Raw genomic sequence first — 15,854 nt, forward strand, 5'->3', positions numbered from 1 at the left:
TCCCTCCTCCATGCATCCCAACTCCCTTGAGCACTATCAGACAGACAGTCCTTTAGTACAAAACACTATTCCTAAACTATGTCCCAAAGCAGACAAAAGAACACAGAGTTCCACATCTATTAGATGACACATACCCTGCTTACTAGTCAGACTGCCAAAAATCATTTGCTCCTCCTCTTATAGGTTTAGGCAAACACAAAGGGAACTAACTGTGCTCCTATGTCTGACTGCTTCTCCACAGTTAAAGCATCAGAGATACTTCCTCTCTATAAACCCAAATAGAACACTTTGTTTACTTTCTCTTAGCATATAGTTGATAGTATTTCCAGGCAGTCATTATACATGTTTGGCAAGTGCCTTCAAGTTTCTCAGTACAATGTTTCATCCAGTCACTGAAGGCAAAGCATTGTACCTTGAATTTACATGCCAAGGAGATGACTCAGACTGAAAAGAAGACCTCCAGTATCATCTTCCTGCAGTATATCAGACTCTACAAATGAGTCAGAAGACCCAGATCCAATTCCCAGGTGTGCGAGTCTTTTACAGTATGATCTCTGGTCAGCTCTTTAATCTTTCTGTACCTCAGTTTTTCCATCCTGGAAAACAGGGATTGTATTACCAGTCTCTACTTGAATTCAGACTCTCACTACTGAATGAAAATATTCATGTTCCTATAATTTGTAAAACAATCAGGGTTTGGAAAAAACAGAAAATTAAGCACAAAGGTTTCCCACTTATCAGTTCTGTCATGCAGAAATCCAAAGTAGAACCCAACAGAATCCCTAATCATGTAATCCCTCAGAAAGCAATTTTGACGCTCCATTCCACAAATCACATGCATAAGAATAATGAGAAGCCAAAGGCCAGGCAGGACCTTCAGATGCTAGGTGGCTATAGATGCAAGTCTTTGTATTTCTGGCTCCAAGACAAAATTACTGCTCTAGACCCTTAACAACTGTATTGTGGTTTTACCTCATAGAGCTACCTCAATACCTAAAGTACTTACTTATTCAGTATTTACAAAAGCAAGTACTTTTCACTGCCTTCATACAATATTTGTCCTCTTGTGACTGGTGTATTTCATGTAGCATATTTTCATGGTGTATCTGCATTGTACCATTAATCCAATTACCTTAATATTCAAAGTTCAATAATATTTCCTTAAGTTTTTCCTTCCAGACCGCCTTTCCCGGTAAAGTCCTACGCACATGCACTGTACACTTTCCTCTTGCCTTTTGCTTAATGTGGAAAGTAGACCCTTTTGTGTTTTGTTTTGCTCAGGTTTTTATTTTTTTTACTTGTCAATGGTCCTTTATTTATTTACATATTTATTTATATGTGGTGCTGAGAATCAAACCCAGTGCCCAGCGCTCCACCACTGACCTATGATCCCAGCCCTGTTTATTTGTTTTTGTGGTGCTGCAGATTAAGTCCAGCTAAACTGGTGAGGTTGGCCTTGAATTTGTGATCCTCCAGCCTCAGCCTCCCAAACTGCTGGGATTACAGGCCTGTGCCACCATGCCCCATTAGACCTTTTTAACTGTCACATTAGTCTTAATTAGGCAGAAGGCCATAATAAGATTATTGTTTGTATTTCTGTAGCATCTCCTATATAAAAATGATTTCACTTCTAATTTTTTAAATCCCTGATTTTTAAAAAGTATTTTTTAGTTGTAGATGGACACAATGCCTTTATTTTATTTATTTATTTTTATGTGGTGCTGAGGATTGAACCTAGTGCCTCACACATGCGAGGCAAGCGCATTACCAATGAGCCACAACCCCAGTCCTAAATCCCTGATCTTTATGCTGGGAATATAGCTCAATGGTACAGTAGTTGCATACCATGCTTGAGGCCCAAGGTTCAATCCCCAGACCAGAAAAAAATAATTAATTCCCATTCTTGGTCTTGTAAGTAGCTAATTATGTCTTTTTATTTTGATTGTCAGTGGACATTTATTTATTTATATATGGTACTGAGAATCTAAAACTGTGCCTCACACATGCTAGGCAAGCACTCTACCACTGAGCCACAACCCCAGCCCTATAATAGTCTTTTCTTTTGGATTAGTATAATAGTCATCTTTTCCTCCCCTTGAGTTTTCTAAATTATTTCTGAGAGCCAAGGCAAAAATATTGCCTACTATGATTCTAAAGAAATATTAAGGCAATCATCTTATAAACAAGGGCAGCTGAGAACAAGACCCTGTCACACACACACATACACACACACACACACACACACACAAGAATGGCATTTTGTTCACACTTGCCAAATTTATTCCAAATGAACCTCAAGTACTAAAAAGCAGCATATAATTTCATTGGCTGAAAAACAAGCAGAGCAGCACTACTCTAACAAGTAGTTAGGGCAGGATGGTGAGCAATGACAGAAATGAGGAATTGTGCATACCCATAAAGAATAGCACATAGATAGGTCATTTCCATTATTTAAACTTAAAAGTAAAAATAAAGGCAAAAAATTTTAGTAGGGATCAAAAGAAAATTTTATGAATATCCAAGGTATAATCAAAATTAAACACAACTTATAACCAATTCTGAAAGTTAACAGTCTTCACTGTTTCTCATATATTAATTAATCCTCATGGCATCTCAAGGATAAAAGAAATTTAACTCTCATATTCCAGGTACAACCATAGGAAGAACATGAACGTATTAAAATTAAGATGTACCCTTTTAATAAAATATTTCAGCAAATATTAAACATCTACCATATCATCACCACGATATAGGCATAAAGTATTCCACCGACATGTCCTATTCTACAGTGAGCAAGGCCTCTAGCAACTTTACTTTAGGTACACAGTTGTGAGTAAAGAAACATTTCTGAGTATGCAGTAGCTATTACAGAGTTATACCCAACCCTCATTACCATAACCCAATAAATTACTTTAAAATAGATGTAAAGCTGGCCACAGTAGTACACACCTGTAATTCTAGCTACTCGGCTGGCTGAGGCAGGAGGATGGCAAGCTTGAGGCCAGTCTCAGCAACTTAGCAAGACCCTGTCTCAAAATAAAAATAAAAAGGGTTGGGGAGATACACACACACACACACATACACACACACACACACACACACACATATACACATATATACATACATATCTCTATATATATCTCAATGGTAGCATGCCCCTGGGTTCAATTCCCAGTACTGCAAAATTAAAAAATAAAATACAAAGGGCTGGGGATAACACTCAGAGGTAGAAAGCCACTTGGTTCAACCCCCAGTACCAAAAAAACAAAATAGAGGTAAAATTTATTGAGAACACTTTACCCCCTTTTTGGTACTAGGGATTGAACCCAGAGGCACTTAACCACTGAGCCACATCCCCAGGCTTTTTATTTTTATTTTTCTATTTTGAGTCTGGGTTTCACTAAGTTGCTTAGAGCCTTACTAAACTGCTTACTAAATTGAAGCTGGTCTGAAACCTGCAATCCTCCTGTCTCAGCCTCCTAAACTGCTGGGATTATAGGCATGCACCACCACATTTGGTAAGAACATTTTTGACAGAGAATACTGGTGGCATAGGAGGGATGACACCTGAGAAAAGACCTGAAGGGGGAAAAAGCCACACTGTGAAGTAAGAGCAGAGGTTCCACCAGGCAGAGATAACAAGTGCAAGAGTCCTGTAGTGGGTTTTTTCTAGAGCATTCTCCAAATATCCACTAACCAGACTTCCCCTTAGATGTCCTACTGCCATTCCCACTGTACCCTGCAAAATCTTCCTGATTTCCAAGTTCACCATACTCTCAGGCACCCAATCTGAATCCTCAATCACACTGTACCCATTATTCTCTTCCTTTCTCAATCAGTAACCAACTGATACTAGTAAAATAATATTACTTTTCAATATTCAAAACATATTTTTCTTTTCTCTTCCATCCCCACTAACATCACACCAACTCAGAATATAGAAAGTATAGAATATAAGAATTGGAATGGGCTTTCCAGACTCATCCTCGGACCCTGAAGCCTCCACAATGTTGATGCCCAAGAAGAATCGGATTGCCATTTATGAATCCCTTTTTAAGGAGGGAGTAATGGTAGCCAAGAAGGATGTCCACATGCCCAAGCACCCAGAGCTGGCAGATAAGAATGTGCCCAACCTTTACATATGAAGGGCATGCAGTTTCTCAAGTTTTGAGGCTATATGAAGGAACGGTTTGCATGGAGACATTTCTACTGGTACCTGACCAACAAGGGCATCCAGTATCTCCGCCACCTGGGATTGTGCTTGCCACTCTACACCATGGCCGACCAGAAACTGGCAGGCCTCAGCCCAAAGGTCTGGAGGGCGAGTGACCTGCAAGGCTCACAAGAGGGGAAGCTGACAGAGACACCTACAGAGAGAGTGCTGTGCCCCCTGGTGCTGACAAGAAAGCCGAGGCTGGGGCTGGGTCAGCAACCAAATTCCAGTTTAGAGGAGGATTTGGTAGTGGACATGGTCAGCTGCCTCAGTGAAGTTGGACAGAATTATTTTGTTTTGAATAAACTTGTAGCCAGAAAAAAAAAAAATTGGAATGGTCCTTAGATATCATTAGTATAACTCCATCTTTACTAAAGTCCATATTAATCAAGTCTCCAAAGTATTAAGTCATAGATCTATTATTAACATCATACTTGAATTTTCAACACATATATTGCTGCTCACACACACTCCTCACACTCTGCCTTCATCATGTTACTCATCTCACTCCATAATATCTATGATACCTAGCTATTTAACACATCTTTTTACTACATATGCCATATGACCATTTCACATTTGAACTTTTTTCTTTTCTTTTCTTTTCTTTTTTTTTTTTAGTTATAGATGGACACCTTACCCTCATTTTATTTATTTATTTTTATGTGGTGCTGAGGATTGAACCCAGTGCCTCACATGTGCTAGGCAAGTGCTCTACCACTGAGCTATACCTCCAGCCCTCACCTTTTAACTCTTGTATTCCTTCCTTTGATATGTCTTTTCTTCTTTCTTACCTATCCAAACTTGACCTATTTCTCAAACTCACTTTTAGAGAGCTTTCCATGACTATGCTAGTCTTCAATGATTTCTCCCCTCTTGTAAATTCTATAATATTTAGTAGTTTATCATCAGTCTAGCACTTGCATCTCACGTATCCCAATCCTGTCCACCTTGCAAAGCACCATAAATATCTCTGTTCAAACACTTATTAGCTCTAACCCTATTTCATATATATACAGACTAAACACCTTAAGTACAGGGATCATGGCCTTGTCTCTGCAATAAGATGGTGCAGAAAGCAGTAGCTACCATATTTTTAGTTCATACTTTGTACTATATAGTATATTAAGTGCTTCACATACTTTATCTCATTTAATCATCACAATAATGTTATGTTACTATTTTCCTACTTTACAGAAGAAACAAAAGCACAAGGAATTTAGGTTAAAGTTGCATAACTTGGAAAAGACAGGGCTGGAATTTTAGCTAAATTCTGTCTCCCAAAACTGGCACAAAGTCAATTGCAAAAGTTTGTTGAATTATTCTTTCATTTCTTGTGTGCTGGTGGTCTTGTCACCCCAAATGAACTAATAAGGTAGAACCCATGCTAAGGGGCTTTTAGTGAAGTGGGGCAAAGAATTGCCCTTCCTGATTAAGTACTCATCAGAGGGTAGGTTCAGTGACAAGCACTTCATGTTCAACCTCTCAATTACTGTGAACACTCACAACTGTAAATTCTCTTGAACAAATAATTATAATTCCTTCACAGCATTCACCCAAAATGTCACCTACTTCCAATCAAGCACAAATGCTCCCACATGAAATGAGCAAGATACCCCTTCTGTGCCTCCCAGGTCAAAGAAGAGGGCAAGACCCCTCAAGCCGGCTCAGTCAACATGGACTTCAGCAAACATTTACCGCATAAGTGGACTTCTTCAGGGCAGGCCATCCTGTTCCTCATTCAAACGTTCATGATCTCATTTACTAAACACTTCCACCTTGTGAAATGGATGACATTTCCTCCACACTATATGGTCCAAATAAAGGACATTGTTAATTAGAAGTCACGTGGCCAATGCAGATTCTATACTAGAATCCAGGTCTTCTGCCTGCCTTGTTCCACTATACCAGGAGACACTCACAGGTGTCATCTAATTTTTTCTGGTCTCACTGGGTTAAAGTTAGAATTATAGCAAAAGCTCTGCAATAATTTTCTTTTAAAATGATATTTATTGGACGCCCATATGTCAACCTTCTAGGTTCAAATACCAACTCCTACATTTATTTGCTATGTGACATGGGGCAAGTCGTTTCCTCTCCCCCCAACACTCTCATCTGTAAATGGAAAGATACCTACAGTATGTACCCAAACTACAGTGTCGTGAGAAGTTCATGAATGAAAAACACTCGGCACTGCATCGGTATATGGTGGACGCCTAGCAAGTATGGTTTCCCTTCACCTAGCCTCTGTGCCCCGCAAGCCTCCGGCTGACCCATTACCACCACGCGACAGGACGTCCACTCCTCCAGAGGCCTGCACGCGGCCTCCGGGGTTCCCAGGCCCGGGGTCAGACGCACTGTCATACCTGCATGGAGTCAGCGCTGACGATTTCTCCACCAAGTCGCTGGCCTAGCTGCAAAGCCAGGGTGGACTTGCCAGTGCCAGTAGCCCCGAGAATCACTACCAGAGGCAGTGTCCGTTGCAGGCCCAAAAACCCAGGGCCCACAGGAACTGCTCGCGCAGCCGCCATCGCCGCCATCTTGGCGACATTTGCGCATGCGCCGGAGGCTGTCCCCATGGCAACAGTCAATGCGCCGGCGCGGATCTCAGGCTCTGAAGGGAGGATGCTAAACTAGAAGGGAGCAACCGGACAAAGGTCCCAACTCAGGAGGCTCGCGACGTGATTGCCATAAGCTAGCTGGCATCAGAACCTCAACTACCTTCTCTCTTAAAAGGGGGACGACAGCCCCATCTAAAATAGAGGCGTCCCTATTATTCTTTCTTTAACGGCACCCAATTCTTTTTCTTCATAGCACTAATTAGAATATAAAAATTGTTTATTGGCCTCTTGGTTATTGTCTGACTTCTACTTGTAGCTGTAAGTTCCACAATGGCAAAGGACGGTCCTGCCTAGGTTATTGCTGTATCTCTAGTGCCTAGCATAGTATCTGGTAGCGAATAAACACCCAATAATCGTTAAATGGACAGAAAAATGACTCTCCTATTTGTTGCTGGCTCTAGTAAGCTTAATGATGTGACGTTCTCTAGAATTAGGTCTGCCCAGTCCTCAGGCAAGGGCGGCTGCTCTGCTGATTTCATCCCACACTACAACCTCAAACACAATCAGAAAGCAGGACAAAATTTTCCATCCCCTTGACCAAAGGATGAAAGAGATAGGATGAGAACAGAAAAACAAGCTAATAAACAACAACCCACAATATTAGAAGGGGAAATGGAAGGAAGGCAGAAAGGATAAAATAGTAACAACCCAGCCTCCCAGATGCTCTACCACTGAGCTACACACCCAGCTCTTAACCTCAGTATTCTTCCAGTGTTACCATAAGGAGAAAATGTCTGAAAAGTCCCTGCTACAATGCCGCAGAGTATAACAACCACCATTTGTTGAACACTTTGTATTATTATAATCTTAACAGCCCATCTGCCTCCCTAAAGACATAAGAGCAGTCTAAAGGCAGAGAAATTTTTAGTAATGTGTAAAAGTGCCTATATACCTATTGTGACAATCCCTCATTAGCCAAATTAAGAGTTTTGGGGCTGGGGATGTCTATCAGAGTTTAATCAGTGTTCAGGATGTCTTGCATGTGCAAGGCTCTGGGCTTTATCCCCAACACTACCAAAAAAAAAAGTTACGATTTATTTCTCCCTATTATTGGCTCTGCCTAGCTCTCAGGTCAAACCAGGATCCCTTGTGCCAAAGGAATGAGTGATCTCTGGAAATTTAGAGCATATGATGGGCCTACCTGGAATAATTGTCAATACATTTCTCTATCACTTGAATTTCTTTTGGCAAAATGGCCACTCTCGCAGATCCCTTCCTGAACCTTGTAGCCTCCTGTTTTGGGAGGAACATCAGTTTCCAGTTCTGGGTGTCCAGTACTTCCTTTTCTCAATCCAGCCTGCTTTATCAAAAGCCACGTTCTCTCCAATTTGTGATACCCGCCTGGGGCTGGATTTAAAATGGAGATGTGTGGCCTCATATTGGCAGACACTCTCACATGATGGTTGTTAACTGTAGAGTCTTTGCCTGGATACTTTCAGAGGGTATGGTTACCATGACAACCTCCAGAAAGATGGCAGGCCAGAGAATGATGGACATAAAGGAAAAGGGAGGTTGATTTCATGATGACAACCTGATGATGACAGAATGTGCTCACCAACAGATGGGATAACACTGTCCAAGTCATGACCAGGTGACTGTTACTAGAGAGAGAGAAAAAAGAGGGGGGGTGGAATTTACCACCAAGAGACCAGAAGAGGAAGAGGCTAGTTACCAAGGCAACCAGAGAGAAAGGAATGAAAAAAATAGGGCTTCACCACAGCAGCAGAAAATTACTTCTAGCCAAGCAACACAGGACTGTTGCTATAGAAACAAGGAGAACAGGGATCCTGTAGACCATGGGGAGAATTATCACTGAAATGCTGAGCAGTAAAGACTCCTAAATCAGAATGAAGTCTGTGATCCAAAACAAATGAGGAGAAGTGAGAAAAACATAGTACCATTTCCATTCATTGCATTTCTACAAGTAAAACTAAAAGAAAATAGGAACGTATCTTCAAAAATACCTTAGGCTGTTTTGTTTATCTCTGCTTGTCTCCTAATGATCTTCTGAACTCTAAATTATACTAAAAAGAGTTCCTGAAAGATAATCTGTAACTTGAAATTCTAATCAGAGGCATCACATTTAAGAGAAAACTAGGAAATTGAAGTATATGACCAGAAGTTAATAAGTATTTCTAAAACAACAACATAAAACCCTCTAGTGGGAAGCTTTACAGGGCAATAAGAAGACAAAAGGCGGCAAAAGGAGTCAGGAAAACAATTTGTACTCATGTCCAGGTACTGGTCTTGATTCCTCGCTCTCTTATATAAGGCCAGATGGGAAGTAGATTACTCTCTTCCGATAGGGGTCTCAGAAGGGAAGAGAATCTCTCACTTAAAATGTAGGTATATTTTCAGAAAAGAAGACTATAGAAGCCCATCTCCAACATACTTCATGCAATATAGATTATTGTGAGCAAAGAAATTTTAGTTTCTTAGTTTATTGATGTTGTGTTTTGCAGTGCTGGGGATCAAACTCAGGGCCTCACACATGCTAGGCAAGTACTCTACCTCTGAGCTAAATACCCAGCCCAAAAACTCCGGTTTTAAGGGTAAAAATACCAATATAGTTTCATTCTAAGAACATATGTGAAAGACAGGAACGAGGTGTTAGTAATATTAAATTACTTGGAGGGTATTAATTCCTTGCCTGTCTTTCTGAAATTCAGCAGTCAGCCACCTAATTTTCTTTCTCTCCCTCTTTTTGTTTTTGTTTGTTTGTTTGTTTGTTTGTTTGATACCCAGAATTGAACCCAGGGGCACTTAACCACTGAGCCACATTCCCAGTCCTTTTTTATATTTTTTATTTCAAGACAGGGTTCACTGAGTTGCTTAGGGCCCTGCTAAATTGCTGAGGTTGTCTTTGAACTTGGGATCCTCCTGCCTCAGCCTCCCGAGTCAATGGAATTACAGGCATGTGCCACTTCGCCCAGTGTCAGCCACCTAATTTTCATCCTCAGTGTGTGTGTATTATATCCTCAGAGTAGGCATGTAGTCAGGGTGGGTCCTTCTGCATCTACCTCACCTTCCTTAAGAAATTGGGAGCAGAATGTGGGGTGGAATGGACATAGGAATATCATAAAAAAAAAGAGAGGAAAGGAGAAAGAAAGCAAGGGTAGGTGTAGGGAGAAAAATCTGGGTGATGATTCCATGAATATTTATTATATTTTTTTCTCTGCATACTTTAAATAAATTTATTTTTAGGCAGGTGTGATGGTGCATACCTGTAATCCCAGTGATTCAGGAGGCTATGGCGAGAGGATCACAAATTAGAGGCCAGCCTGGACAACTTAGTAAGATCCTGTCTCAAAATAAAAATAAAAAATAAAAAGGGCTGGATATGTAACTCAGAGGTAGAACATCCCTGGATTCAATACCCAGTACCAAAAATAAGTAAACAAATAAATTATTATATTATTTTTAGAAAAAGAAGCATGTAAGAGAAAGGCAAAAGGTGAAGGTTGATTTACAGCAGATCACCTGGGAAGTTCAAACACATAAGATGGAATTTTAGAGGATGCTGTGCTGTTTAGACCAAAAAGAAGAATGTGCCATGGGAGGACTGAAACATCTATCTCCGTGGTAAGAAACGAAAGTTGGGTCAAAATTGAACACTCGGACTGAAAAATGTAGCTCAGTTGGTAGAGTGCTCGCCTTGCAAGTACAAGGTCCTGGGTTCAATCCCTGGCACCTCTAGATACCCTTGCAGCCTGCAGCCCAGACCTTATGTTCTTAGATATCCCAAAGGGGAAAAAAAGATTTCCTGTGGGAGATCATTCACAATGAACTTGATGCCTCCATTTGACTCATAGGGCTTCCATAACAAATTACCATACACGAAGTGACTTAAAACAACAGAAATTTATTTTCTGGCAGTTCTGGAGGCTAGATGTCTGAAATCAATCTGTCTGCAAGGCTCTGTTGCCAATGTTCCCTCTAGGGAAGAATTCTTCTTTGCCTCTTTCTGCTCTTAGTCGCTACCAGCAATTCTTGATGTTCCTTGGTTTAGTTTGTGATGTTCTCCATCTTTACCCTCTCTTTACATGGTCTTTTTCCCTCTGTGTGTATTTTTGTTTGGACTTCCCTCTCCTTGGGATGGGACAATAGTCATTGGATTAGGGTTCACTTCACCCAATACAGTATGTCCTCATTTTAACTTGATTACACCTGCAAAGAGCCTATTTACACATGAGGTCACACTCACAGGTTCTGGCAGGGTGTGAATTTTGGCCAGGGTGGGGTGGGCATTATTCCCCCCAGTACAGTGTCTGTGAATAATCATAATATCTTACACTGTTCTGATGAATTGCTGTTTCCATTGGTGATTGACCAATTCAAATGTGGGACATCAAAATTATTGAAAATAAGTGAAGGGAAGAAAGAGAATAGAGTTCCCTTTTTTATTTCCAGTTCTAACTTCATGGCTTTTTCCAGCTCTCTCCTCTTCTTTGATGACTTCTCATTCTGGGTCTTAGTTTTTTTGTTTGTTTGTTTGTTTGTTTGTTTGTTTTTGGCAGTACAGGGATTGAACCCATGGGTGTTCTACATTCCCAGTCCTTTTTATTTTTTATTTTGCGATAGGATCTCTCACCAAATTGCCCACACTTTCCTCAAACTTGCAATCCTCTTGCCTCAGCTTCCAAAGTCACTGAGATTATAGGCATGGACCCAGATAAGCCCAGATCCTTATTTATCTTTATATCTTAAGCCTCAAGTTGATGTCTTCCATTCAAACCCCTTTCTAAAGCTCCAAGGTGACATTTCCAACTTTCTGTTGGGTGCTTCGTTTTGGATGACCCCATCACCCCAATCTCATTGTGTTCTAAACCTCAGTTTCTTCCCCTGACTTCTCTATTTCAAAAAATCACAAGAGGATGTTTGCTTTTGAAAGGATTCCCTTGGAAACCTAGCGTAGTCCTCATTTGGTAAAAAATCAGACTACCCAGTTAGCAAACCAGATCATACCACACTCCTCTCTTCTCCCCTAATTTGATATATCCCTCCCAACTGCTCCTCACCATAGCTGTTCCTGCAACCTAGGACACCCTCCTTCTCTTCACTTAGCCAAACCTGGCCTGTACTTCTAGTTTGAGCAATTTCCAATAAGAGCTTTATTGATGATTCCAGCAAATGAAATTTTCTCTCCCTTCCAAGCTGTAACCCTTATTTGACACATATATTGCCTTTTTTGTAAATATCTTTGCAAGCTCAAAAACTTTCAGAGGGAAGAAACTGTAGCCTCATTTATCATTGCAGGCACTGTTCTATGCACTTATACCCATGTTCTCCAAAGTGTGGATGGACTCATGAGTCCACCACCCTGCTTGCCTGTTAACAATACAAATTCCTGGCCCTGATCTACTGCAGGAGACTCTTGGGGGTGCACAGACACACTCATGATTGAGAATCACTGCCTTAACAAGATTTGCTTTTGAGTACTTAATAACTGGGTGGAGTCAGTTGGTTCCACCAGTGTGCAAGGAAGAGCATTAGAGAGTTTGTGTGGTTAACATATTAAAGACACAGTTTCTGCACATAATGGGCCAAGGACACTGGGGACCAGCCGCTCAGATCTTTGCCCTCCCTTCCTTCTCTGCCTATCTCAATCTCCCCCAAACCCTGGTTGCTGCTTCTCTAATGATTTGCCACAACTTGAGGTATCAATGTGTGTAGCCATTTGCTTTAAAGATTCCTTCTGAGAAGATTTGTTTTGCCAATTCTTTCTGTCCATCACCTTTCAAATATGACTAATCTGTATTCTAGGTGTGACTTGTAAATATAGTTTAAAGAAGATTAATCATTTACCGAGCACTTACCATTGCTCACACCAACTCAACAGAGCAGGTCCTATTTATTTATACCTATTTCATAGATAGGAAAGCTGGAGCTGGACAAACTTAGTAACTTGCCCAAAGTCATGCAACTAGAAAACTGTACAGTCAAGACTTGGAACTGAGATTCATTGGGTGTGAGTGACCACTTAACCATACTGTTTCCCAGAAGTTTAAAGGCAATTCAGGCACACTGGACCCCTGGACCCGAAGCTCTTTGTTTAATAATGCACCTGATTAGAGACTTTAAGAACATGTTTACATTTCCTTGCCAAGGGAATGGTAACATTAATACAATTGATCCCTTTGGTGTGAGTAGTTCTAAATAAATAAACATTAACAAAAGCAGTCCACTGGATTTACAGTAGAAACACCCACACACCAAGGGAACTTAAACTGACACATTTAGATGCCCTCTTCCTCCCCAGTTACCCAGTCACCAATCATCTCACAACTGTTTGGTTTTTTTCCCCTTTCTTTTTTTCTTTTTTGGTACTGGGGATTGAACCTAGGGGTGCTTGACCACTAAAACACATTCCCAGCCCTTTTGTATATATATATATTTATTTTGAGACAGGGTCTCGCTACGCTGCTTAGGACTACATTTAGTTGCTGGGACTGACCTCAAACTTGTGATCGTTCTGCCTCAGCATCCAGAATCACTGAGATTACAGTCATGCACCAACACGTCCAGCTTCAACTGCTTATTTCTTTTCTAGAAAGGAATATCTGTCACTCCTATCACCTTCCAGATCAATAAAGGCATCTTCATTCTCTTTTCCCCTTCTAAAGTGAATATTCTGGAATATCCTGATCTTAGAAGCATTTCAGACAAATTCAGTTTGTTTCAGTTCTCCCAAAATAATTGCCATTAGAGACAAGATTAAGCATGCATCTTAGTCTTTTATTGTTTTGTGGAGAGGATGGCCTCTCTTCCCCATATCAAGTATGACTTCTCATCTCAGCCGCCCCTTATTGTCTACATGCCAAGTTGGGCATGCAGCCCCTTAGGTGTACTATTCAGAGGCAAACCTGATTTGTAGAAATTGTTCACTGAAGCCCAGGAATACACTCCTGGCTATTTTCAGACAAAGATAGAGGTAGGAGTCTGTAAAAATGAGCTAGGAAGGAGCTTAAAATACTTCACATTCCAGAAACACCCTCCCTTCCCCCCAGGAGATGGCTTTATTCCCACTCATTTCTCAGCAGAGTTGACTCAAAAGGAGCAGAAACTTGGAGCCAGGCAGCTGGTACTAGCTGTGTGGGCTTGGACAAATGGTTTAAATATCTGAACTTCAGTTTGCTTCTCTGTGAAATGGGCCTGACACCATTGGTTCACTAGGTTATTTTAAGGATTAAAATGTGCAAACAACTGGCATCGGTGCCTGTCCCCAAGTCTCAGCCATTTTATTGAATGCCCATGAATTCTTTGGCGGTCCAGTAAAGGGAGAAAAGTCTTACAAATTAGTCTCTTGATAAAAGGACTTGGGCTGGGGATGTAGCTCAGTGGTGAATGCTAGCCTGGCATGTTCAAAATGTAAAGTCCTGGATTCAATCCCCACTAATGACCAAAAAAGGGGGAAGATAAATGGCCTCAAGAAAGGAGGATAGGGCTGGGGGTGTAACTTAATGATAGCATGCTTTGGACTCATTCCCCAGCACTGAGAAAAAAAAAAAAAAAAGATAAATTGGGAGTTTTAAGATGTTTTCCATTATTCCAAGTCTATTTTTATAAAACACCCACTTCAGTTCTGGGTTTGTGACCTAGGGGTAGTGTGGGGTCAAGTGGAAAGTTTACCTGATAAGAGATTGATCAGCTTGGAATCCAGATTCGACTGATACTTTAAGCAGAAAACTCCCTGGGTATGACAGTGCCATATGGCAGATATTGCTTACTTACCAAGTTGTGGTGAGTGGGCCCTTGTAAATATGAGGAAGTAGAGTAGTTTCTTGACCCTAGGACTTAGGGTGAGCAAGACCAACCTGGGTTTCAGCTATTAGGTGGAATTAGTGGAGGCAGAGAGGCCTCTCATGTAATGCTGGTTGCCTTTCCAAACAGCAACTTTTTTCCCCCCATTCCCAGAGGAGGCCTCTTTGGAGCAAGATTATCTAACCCTACAACAAAAGCTACATAGTAGCTGGTCATGGAACATTTGCTCTATTTCATCCCAGTAAGTGCCAGGCACAATGACCTCAAAGACAGTTCTAGCAAGCAGTTTAAAGTGATGGAATTCCATGTTTACTTCCTCTATACACCCTTTGTTGACCAAGCAAGCTGATAATTATAATGTAGTGGTTAAGACTTCTGGCTCTGGAGATAAGCAGAGCTGGATTCAAACCCCAACTCACTTGTGACCTTGGTTAGTTTTGTTTACTCCTAGGACCTCAGTTTGCTCATCTGTAGTCCTGAAATTGTTGGTGGGGCACAGTGTGAAAGAGTGAGCAGAACACTTAGAAATTAGGCAATGCCTCATGAGGAAAAGCCATAGTTATTTCTCCCATGTAGCTTTCATAGCAAGTTTATGAGAACTATGGGCAGGAAAGAGAGCCTTCATTTTCCTGTCATTAATAAAGGCAGAAAAAAGTCACAATGCAATGAAAATTCTCAGATCTTGAAAAGATCCTGTAAAAAGATCGTGGCACCACTAAAACAAAAACAGTCCCATTCAAGCACCTTGGAAAGCTGAGGCAGTAGGATTGCAAATTCAAGCTAGCTTGGGCAACTTAGGGAGATCCTGTCTCAAAATAAAAAGGGTCTGAGCTAGCCAGGTGTAGTGGCACATGCCTGTAATCAGGGCAGCTTGAGGGAGGCTGAGGCAGGAATATGGCAAGTTCAAAGCCAGCCTTAGCAATTTAGCAAGGCCCTCAGCAACTTAGTGAGACCGTGTCTCAAAATCAAAAAATCAAAAGGGCTGGAGATATAGCTTAGTGGTTAAGTACCCGCCACTAGGTTCAATCCCCAGGACCAAAACCAAACAAACAAAAAAGGGCCTGAGATACAGCTCAGTGGTAGAACAAAGCCCTATCATGTGCAAGGCCCTGGGTTCAATCCCCAGTACCAGAGAAAAGTAAAAACATAAAGAATATAAGGCTTTATAGTTTAGAAAGCACTTTGAAATCTACTTCATTTAAATCTACAAAAACTATGTGAAATAGCATTTATTCCCATTTCACAGTAAAAGAAACTAG

At 41.0% G+C, this 15,854-nt stretch overlaps 1 protein-coding gene and 1 pseudogene across 3 annotated transcripts in view; one reads left to right on the top strand and one right to left on the bottom strand.

Moving 5' to 3' along the window:
* The window catches only part of TRIT1 (tRNA isopentenyltransferase 1), a 44,920-nt gene extending 38,166 nt beyond the window's left edge, over window positions 1-6,754 (bottom strand). For both annotated transcript variants that reach the window (XM_079113496.1, XM_079113495.1), the window contains exon 1: window positions 6,580-6,754. In XM_079113496.1, coding sequence (XP_078969622.1) covers window positions 6,580-6,753 — 174 coding nt within the window. In that variant the 5' untranslated portion in view covers window position 6,754. The remainder of the gene's footprint in view (window positions 1-6,579) is intronic.
* Window positions 3,039-4,650, top strand: LOC306645781 (small ribosomal subunit protein eS10-like; annotated as a pseudogene). Its single transcript has one exon. The product of its transcript is annotated as a small ribosomal subunit protein eS10-like (transcript).
* Window positions 6,755-15,854: the final 9,100 nt, after the last annotated feature.

The sequence above is a fragment of the Sciurus vulgaris genome (genome assembly GCF_902686455.1).
Source record: "Sciurus vulgaris genome assembly, chromosome: 1".
Classification (NCBI taxonomy): Eukaryota; Metazoa; Chordata; class Mammalia; order Rodentia; family Sciuridae; genus Sciurus; species Sciurus vulgaris.